Source organism: Epinephelus moara, chromosome 7 (genome assembly GCF_006386435.1).
Source record: "Epinephelus moara isolate mb chromosome 7, YSFRI_EMoa_1.0, whole genome shotgun sequence".
Taxonomy (NCBI): domain Eukaryota; kingdom Metazoa; phylum Chordata; class Actinopteri; order Perciformes; family Serranidae; genus Epinephelus; species Epinephelus moara.
In genome coordinates, this window is record NC_065512.1 from 972,482 (window position 1) to 982,066 (window position 9,585).

The 9,585-nt window shown below is 43.7% G+C and overlaps 1 protein-coding gene across 3 annotated transcripts in view; it reads left to right on the forward strand.

Annotated features, from left to right (window-relative positions):
• The window catches only part of sema5ba (sema domain, seven thrombospondin repeats (type 1 and type 1-like), transmembrane domain (TM) and short cytoplasmic domain, (semaphorin) 5Ba), a 270,795-nt gene that overhangs the window by 104,469 nt on the left and 156,741 nt on the right, over positions 1-9,585 (forward strand). For all 3 annotated transcript variants that reach the window (XM_050049434.1, XM_050049435.1, XM_050049433.1), the window contains exon 3: positions 3,184-3,408. In XM_050049434.1, the coding sequence (XP_049905391.1) occupies positions 3,231-3,408 (178 nt within the window). In that variant the 5' untranslated portion in view covers positions 3,184-3,230. The remainder of the gene's footprint in view (positions 1-3,183; positions 3,409-9,585) is intronic.

Below are 9,585 nucleotides of genomic sequence, written 5' to 3' on the forward strand. Positions count from 1 at the left end.
AGAGACCTCACATATGTTTCAGTGAACTTAGTGGCTTCATGGTGAACAGTGATGCAGGCAGTATGATGAAGATCTGAAACTGATGGATCACTAAAACTCAACTGTCAACTGCATGTTTTTAACTGAAGTGCCATTTTCAGCCTGAATGTGGTCCGACGCTGGCCTCGCACCAAATGGCATTTCAAGCGATTTCACTGCTGCAGACAAATTTACAGAGTCAGAATAAAACCATGAGTTTTATCTCAGTGGTGTGTGTGCTGCTGGGATCTCTATCCTTTGGTGTGAGGTGGTCCGATCGTCTTTTTCTTAATGTTCCCACAAAATCAAACATATTTAATGTTATCATACGTCTTTAGTTTTGGCTCATGCAAATACTGAAGTTCATGAACACAGTCTCTTCCCACTAAAAGCTGACCAACAGAGGCTGGTAGCAAGTTAAGGGGAGAAAATCCAAAATGTGAAGTTTGTTCTCAGATACAGTCTATCTTTATGGATTATATTGATGCCGAATTGACAAAATACTTTTGACACATGGCGCCTTTTATCTTGTGTGTCTGGAGTGATGTGTTTCTGTAGACACATGAAGAATTATTAAAATGTTTGGTGTAATGTTTTCCACCAGGAGCAGGATGGGAAATAATCTCAGAAGGAATCTAGTTGTAGTCTGTAAACAGTGACCCTGCAGGATCTGCAGTCTTTGACACACGTCATGATGTGTGACTAAAACTGACGTTGTCTTGACTTTAAACTTTAAAAGTCTTTCAGTGTCTTCTGCTGTGGTCCTTATGCTTCAGTACCGCTGCTAACAACACTGGCTGCGTTTTCCAGATCACTCTTAGCTCTAAGAGCTTCTTAAGAACGCTCTTAACAGGATAGTGCACCCAACATGAAAATTCAGCCATTATCTACTCACCCATATGCCGAGGGAGGCTCAGGTGAAGTTTTAGAGTCCTCACATCACTTGCAGAGATCCAAGGGGAGAGGAGGTAGCAACACAACTCCACCTAATGGAGGCTGACGGCGCCCCAGATTCAAACGTCCAAAAACACATAATTGAAACCAGAAAATATCTCCATACTGCTCGTCCGTAGTGATCCAAGTGTCCTGAAGCCCCGACATAAAAAGTTGTTTGGAAAAACCTCATTTGAACTCTGTTTTTAGCCTCATTGTAGCCTGTAGCTCTGACTGCCTCTCTGGGCACCGTGCTCACGTGTGCGCGCTTGTGTGAGACCAGCGAAAGCACGTGAGCACACATGAAGGCGGTGCCCATGTCTCACGGTCTCGCGCAAGCGCACACATGTGAGCTCATCATTCTCTTACCAAGACTGCTTCTTATTTAGTCATAGTCTTGTTTTCGTCATGAAAGTAGGTCATTAACAAATATTTATTGTCGTAGTTTTTCATTAGAATTATTAGAACACACATACACACGAGCATCAGGGGATTAGTGCGTTAGGTAGCAGCGCTGTGTGTGACTTATGCGCTGATGAAGTGGTGGGTGATTGATGTGCCTGACATCGATTGATTTAGTTTCAGCACCGCGGCAGTGGTCAGCTCCTGTTGAGAGCGTCTTAAAGAGCGATCGTAAGAGCGATCCTAAGAAGGGCATTAAGAAGGCATCTGGGAAACACTCGTACCTTAGCGACCCTTCTTACCAAAGATGTTCTTAACTGAGCTCCTAAGTCCTAAGATCACTCTTAACTGGGAAACGCGGCCACTGTCTGTCCGTGACATGAGGCTACGACACAAGTTTGTTTGAATCCGACCATTCAGACATGGAGACGCCCCTCCAGCTGCTGAGACAAAAATGATTCTGATCTTTTCCTGAAGACCTTTTGTATTCATCTTCTAATTACATCAAACCATTAAAAATACATGTTGACATTTACTCTGACTGATTATAGTCTTTTAAAAGTGCTTTAAAAGTCTTGTAGTGTATGATGGGCCTAACAGTGAGCTCACATCCAGCCTGAGTGAGTCCAGTGCAGAGTGCAGTGAATACTTCCACCTGTTCCATCATCAGTATGTTTGCTGCCAGGAGCTCGGGGCCTGTTGACTCCACTGTTTTGTAATGACAAACATGGGCACTCTGTGCATTTGCCTAATTAGTTAGCAGCTGTAGAGAGAGGGATAATTGATTGCAGGGCAAGATGGTTGATTTGCAACTCAACCAAGCTAATAATTTGTTATTGATTGAAGCATTAGTGAGGAAAAACACCACAGAGAGATGTAACCCAGCCAAAGTGCTGCAGAAAGTTGATGCTCTCAGTTTTTAATCTACTTAAATGATATTACACCTCGCTAAGCTAACATCGTAAGGAGTGCAGGCCGGGAGATGATGAACTGCTGGTTTCAGCTCAGCTCTGTAGACTCATATGTTACGACTGGAAGAGATTACATTTGCTCAGGACGCATTCAGAGCGCCTGCATGTGCATTTTCTGTTGGAGCATTTGTGTGTGTGTCTGCTGGCTGGCGCTGCTTAAATACGGCTCGGATACAGAGGTCAGAGGATGACTGGATATTATTCATGTGCTGATATGCATCACACGTGCAGTAAAAATGCCTTCTGAGCGGACAGGAAGTTAATAGTTGTGCAAACATTTTCCCAGCACATCTCTAAGAGCCACAAATTTTAAGTGAGCTCATTTCTGCTCCATTGACTTGTGGAAGCTTCTGCCTCATTGAACAGTCCACTACTGCATTCAATTTTCTCATTTTAATCAGCCATTAAATTAACTCCCAAAGTTTAATTGCACATTTTAAATAATTATCTGGAGGTCAGAGGTTAGGTATTTCTTTGAAATGGCTCATTGCTGAAGCGGAAGAGTTTTCTGGCCAGTTTCTTTTTTCCACTCTGTGTTCTTCACACCTTCTATCTCTCTTTCTCTCCTCTTTTTTTACTCTGTAATTTACTCAGCTTTATATCTCGTCTTTCCAGCCACCCGCTAGTTACCTAACATCCTCGCTTTCATCCCACGTATATGTCCTTTTTTACCAAAATTTTATACCTTTTGCATTATTTTTCATTCTCTTCCTGCTCCTCTGTGCTGGATTCAGAGCCCACAGGAATTGAAAGTTGGAGAGAAGAAATGATTTTGAAGTGACTCAGAGAGAGATTCTTTTCTTTGAAGCCAGGTGTGAAAAATGTTGCATTGAGGTGCTGAAACTCTTCTCTTCTGCAGCTGTATCCCAGAGGCCCACCTTGGTAGTTAGAGGAGAGGTCATCACCATGACAGCGTCCTCGCAGGACTCCACCCCCTCGTCTATGGCCGGCCTCTTCCTGCTCCTCCTCCTCCTCCCAGCTGTCTTCACGCAGAACTCGGCTGCCCCGGCGACCCCGTCGTTGTTTGACCCGCTGACCCAACCGGAGTGCACGAAGAAAGAACATCCAAAGGTTTCCATCCAAGGTCAGACATCATCTGTAAATATCTGATAACGCTGTACTTTCACAAGGACACGAGAAAACTGTTTACTGGGAGAATTCAGACCTGTCTTTACAAACAGCTCGCCAGTTATCATTTCTCCTTCTTATCTTCCACACTGTTGAACCACAGCTTATTTCAAGGCTTTAGATTAGACGTTGTTTTTTACAAGATCATTTGGAGAACAGTGAGCGAGCACAGTTCTTCCTCACAGCGCAGGACGTGTTCATAAATTGCAAAATATTGAATTTATTCCGACTGAAAGAAGCTGCTGTTTTTTATTTTAGTGTCAGTTCCAGTTTTAGTCTGACTTTGGATTTAATTATTTGGATACAGCGACCCTCCGCTCTAAGTAATGATGTTGACTTTCATCCTCGTCGCACTGATGCCGCTGCAGCACTTTGTCTGCCACGCACATAAACTCTTGTTAGAAGTCTGGTTAGGAGGAGAGATGAGGCTTCTCAAGTCCAAATGTAGCTGAGTTAACCTGGTTTCTTTGAGACCTAACACTAATTCCAGAAATTGGATTTCTTATCTGTAACTTTCACAGTAACCCAGTTACACTCTGACAAAGGCGTCACGATGCCTCTGTGCTGCTCCAGTTTACTGATAAAATACAACAAATTGCTTGTTGAATTAAAAAATCAAAGGAAATGATTTCTGACGTTTTGTTATTGAACACTGAGCCAACACAAAAGGCACCAGTGAAAAAATATAAAGGAGGATAGTCACATTTTAAAGTGCAGTTTTCTACTGATACTCTCTTTTAACTAACTCAGAAAATCCCTGAGCATCTGTTCACAATAATGTTTCCTCTCTGACATTCACACTGTGTCTGCACTCATCCTCACTTTCCTCCTTCAGCCGTGCAGAGTACAGCAGCACCAGTCTGATACCTCATGAATACAGATCCTGATCAATCAGATGATGTCACGGCGAGGACTCCGTCTGATTGGTCAGAGGGTTAACAGCATATCAGACAAAGCAGCACACAGAGACATGTTATTTAATCATGGACTGTATAAAATTATATGTGTAGCGACAGTGATGTCACTCATTAGGTTCTGAAGCCTTTTGGCTGTGGCCATCTTGGATTTTTGGAGCCATAATTGACAGTATTTGAATGAGAGGGTGGAGCTAACACTAATGGTAGATGCTAGTTTGGTTAGCATGGTGCATTCACAGCGATGGTTAACTGTGATAATGCTAATGCTAATTTCCACTCACAAAAAACAGGCTTTAAACCATTAAAACAAAATGTACTTACTGTAAAAACTGAATATCTGACTCTGTAAAGGGTGTTTAACTTCAACCCAGCTAAGGTGATAAAAATGTTACAGTTAACTTTCATGAACTGAAAACACACCGAAATAGCAACAGCTATGTCTATACTCTTTGAATCTGGGGTCACCGCAGTGGTTACATTCAACACATCCTCACTGTGACCTTGTCACATGTCCACGTTGGTCATGGACTTTCCACGTTTAGCCAACACACACACATGGTTACGTTTAGCCAACACACACACGTGGTTACGTTTAGCCAACACACACACGTGGTTACGTTTAGCCGACACACACACGTGGTTACATTTAGCCGACACACACACGTGGTTACGTTTAGCCAACACACACACATGCTGTTGGGTTTAGGAAAAAAGAACAGGGTTTGGCTTTACAATCTTACAGGAAGTGAACACCGGCCTGAACACCAGTGAAAGTCAGTGGTTGTTGGACCCATCCACCACCCCTCCCCCGCGATAACTTTCGTTGGTCACCCACCACGTTTCCCCCTGACACTGTCGCGTACAGTTAAACAGACTTCGTAGGGAGATTGGATTGTCACGTTACCTAACCAACGTTCTCGCAGTGGTGGTAGCTTGTCAACAGACGACACCTAGCTGTCACTCAAAGCGGCCACACCCTTAATTATGCATAACTTTAAGCTTTCATAACACTCAAACAGGTGAATTATATAAAAGGTCTCCCCCCTGCAGTCGTCATAAATGGGGAAATTAGCCATAGTGACCAAAACTGTTTTTAGTACCAGGCTGTAAACATGTTTACTTCCACATTTTAACACGGAGGTCTAATGAGGATTGACTCACTCCTGGAGCCAGCCTGGGTTCATTTTTTTGCCCAGGAGGTTGCCCCTTAAATTTTAATTTCAGCTCAGTTTTACTAATATGGCCCAAAATCACAAATCACAGTTAGTGTCAGAGGACTTTACAACACACATCTCCCTCTGTCCTCAGTGTCTCACAGTCGATCAGGACAAACTCCTAAAAAATATTTAACAGGAAGAAATCTCAAAGAAAAAGCTGATGAAGAGCAGCTGAGGAGGATTCTTCCTCCAGTGTCGGACAGATGTGCAGTAGATGTTGTATTTACAGTTACAGTGTGAACAGATCACATGATACAGAGAGAGAATTTAATATGTTTCTGTATTCAAAGCGAGCGTCACAGTCTGTGGTGATGTGTTTATTCGGCACGTTGACACCTTGATGACAAGAAAAAACATCATATTTTGCAGCAGTAATATTGACTGACATCATAATAGTTAAAGGATAATTCTGTCTTTTTATAGAGTCTTATTTTGTGTGCGTCTCCCTCTGAGCTCACAGTGACTCTGAAAAGAAGTCAGACAGGATAATAAACACAGTCAGACAGGTTGTAAACAAACCCAGAGGTTAGTCCGTCTTAGAAGACACTGAAAATTAATACCCAAACTTTCTGCTGTAAACATCATTCACATTTTACAGACACTTCCTGCGTCAGCTTTGACCTCCTGTTCTTACTGTAGCTGTGTGTAGTCAGTTTTCTTACAGTACGAGGAGTTAGAGTTTTAGATCATGTGCATTTAGTGATGTTACTGCGTCCTCAGACCTGAGCAGTGACTCTGATGATGTTATAACTGATGGGAGTGATGACTGATTTATTCTTTAATGTTGAGGCGCCCGTATGACCTCACGTCAAGGAAAGAAATGTAACTGAACCTTTTCAACAGTGGAAGAAGAATCAATAGTAAATGTCAGATGTTGATGTCGGAGCTTCTCTCTGAGCTAACAATCGTACAGGGAGGAAGAAATTCTCCTCTAACTGCACCTCCAGTGAAAGATAAGATAATGAAGCCAGAAGGGGTTCAGCTCTTCCTCCGGTCATGCTCCAAACATAAACCTGAACCCTCCACAGAAACATTTATGAGGGCTGCGGCTGGTTCTCTGGAAGGTAAACAGGATCTGACGGGGAAGCAGAAGTGATGGGGTTAATTTAAAGACAAGCCACAGAATCTATTCAACGTTATAAAATCTGTCCTGAACCTCGATCGCTGTCGGAGTTTCAAATCTCTCTCATCACCTCCTAACAGGCAGTGAAGCCCTGTGTGTGTGTGTGTGTGTGTGTGTGTGTGTGTGCTCTTTATGTGTTCTGAAAGGGGTTCAATGAACCAAATTATTGCTCCCGTGTATCTGAAGGGGACAGTTCTCTATTCGACGCTGTGGACCAGCACACATGTTCTCTGTATATGATCATGTTATGAATGGCCCTTTCCACGCCAACAGAATAAACTGTTTTCATAAACATATACCTGTGCCAGCTGCAATAAAACCTCGCCGCCTGGCATTCACGCAGGTCAGCGTGCAGCTATAAAAGAACAAGAGAAAGCAAGAGGGGACAAGATAGAAATGATTGTGCAGAATAATGGCGCTCTCTATCTCGCCCGTTCATCTGTACAGTGGGCCGAGAAACAAGGTCTTCCTCACGGCATGAAATGGAACAGAACAGTTTGGGGGCAGCGAATCACAGATAGATATGGCAGAATGAAAGGTAAACACGCACAAAATTGCTGTGTTTATTTTTGAATAGGGCTGTTTGTGTTCCCTCTGCCGAGAACGGCGACCAAGATTGGAGGACCGAAAAATCGCTGGTGGGGATCGAGGGACAGAAACACAAAAATGGAAGAGGTGGCCGGGAGGTTTTCTTGTGATTAGAAATATACTCTGCCCCCTCCAAACCACACCGCAGACGTTTCCTCAAGTCTTTTTCTGCAGTCTTGCTCTCTGCCGAGCCTCCCTCTGTGCCCCGGGGCCAACTCACCCGTGTTGTAGGTCTGAACTCTGGCTAATGGAACTGAAGACAGAAATAAAGAGCCTTGTGCCACCTTTTTTTTCCTTACTGGACTTTCTGTGTAATGCCTGAAGACTGCAGCTGCTTTGTGTTGGATTCTCTCTCCATAGAAGTGGTGAAAAGTCCATTATCAGTCCCCACTAAACTGAGCGGAGGTCACCTATATGCTGAGTCTTTGCCTCTGTACTGCTTCACACAGCAGGACTCCAGATGTCCAGATTAGCCCGAGCTTCACCGGTGCTTCACTTCAAAGGCGCGCCACTTGAGAATGGCTCTCATGGCAGGGGGCTGCAGGGCTGCCGGCCTGCCAAAGCAGGCAGAGCGGGGCATTATGTGGAGGCAGCCGTATAGAAAAGGCCTGCACAATGAAAGTGTCAGTGAGAACCTGAGATTAGCCTCTGTGATTGATGAGCGTTTTATAGCAGCTTGTTGGAGCGCTACCTCGTCACCTGGAGGAGACCAGGGAGCCAGCTAAGAAGATTTCACAATGTGCATGCAGCGTGTGCACCAAAGTGTACATGCTTTAAGTCAGAGTTTTTGTTTGTGTTCGTATGTTCCACTGCCGCTCTGAGTGGGTGTTTGTGTGGCGCTCAGTTTCCCTGTGAGATTTAATCCAGGCAGTGTGTGTGTGAGCCGGGTGAAGGGATCAGTCGTGCTATGGCCTCTGAGTCGGTCCCTCCACTGGAGCATGCTATCTGCATTAAAGCCTGGCTCCATCCTTAAGTATTTCAGCTCTGGCTCCGTGGACACCGAGCTGAATTTGTCAACAAATGCATTGATACATCTATCACCAGTACGGCAGCTGTTTTAGTTCCGTGGACAGAAGATTAATCCTGAATCTCTCCCAGACCTTTGACACAAAGATGGACTTTCTTCAAGAAAAACTTAACTACAACTTAGTTTTAATTTCAGATTGTACTTCCAGATATTAGAGAGAGTCTTTAAACTCTGCTGGATGTTTAATCTGACTACCCACTGGTCTGTGGACTCCCGTTCTGAAGGCATTTTAGCCATTGCCATCTTGGACATTTGGAGCCAGAAGTGACCATATTTGGACGAGAGGGTGGAGCTAACCCTTAAGCTTGATTCACAGCAGGGTACTCGAGACTTTTTCTGAGTGTTGCTCAACAGAAATGATGAAAAGTGTCACTCAACACTGTTTTTAATGTCAGGAGAACTTTATGTCGTGGACATCGTCGTATGTTGTCGTCAGTTTTTTTCATGTCGACTCCACTTGTATTTATTGATTCATTAATTTTATTTCCCAGCTCACCACAGTGAGTGAAGGGAATCTGCTGCAGACAGACACTGGGAGCTGATCAATCAGTGTCGATAACGTACAGATATCGGTGTGATTTTTAACAGCTGTCTTTGCAGATTCTGCTGAACTAAACACAACAGAAATATAAATGGCTACCATGGTGACGACTGAAACATTTTGCCAAAGCATGAATTGAAAAGCATTGTACATTTACAGCTATTGTAAACTGTGACAATGTTAATGCTAATTTTTGCCAGAAAAAAAAGACCATTAAAACACAATGTGTGTCAAAACTGAACATCCGACTCCTTAGAGGGTCTTTTAGTACAACCGAACACTGAACAAGACTTTTTTAGGTGACCAAACTTTACAGTTACAGCTACTTCTATACTCTGTGAATCTGGGGTTCCACCATGGTTATGTTGACAAACCAACGTTGTCACCGTGGTATCAACGTTTCAACAGATGGCACCCACCTGTCACTTTAATAGGGATGCACCGAATATTCAGTAACCGAATATATTCGGCCGAATATTGCAAAAAAACACACATTCGGTATTCGGTGGAATAAGTTAAAAGCAAGGCCAAATAATAGCGGCGTGTATTGATAACGCAATCAAACAGCGTGCCGTGACGGGCGGAGTAAAATGTCGGCAGTGTGGCGATCCGCCCGTCACCGCACTCGCATTTGCGACTAAAAATAGTTTTGAGCGAGCAAAATAGGCTTAAATCATTCAGCACGCTGTGCGAGCAGCCTACAGATTTCAACCAGCAGCA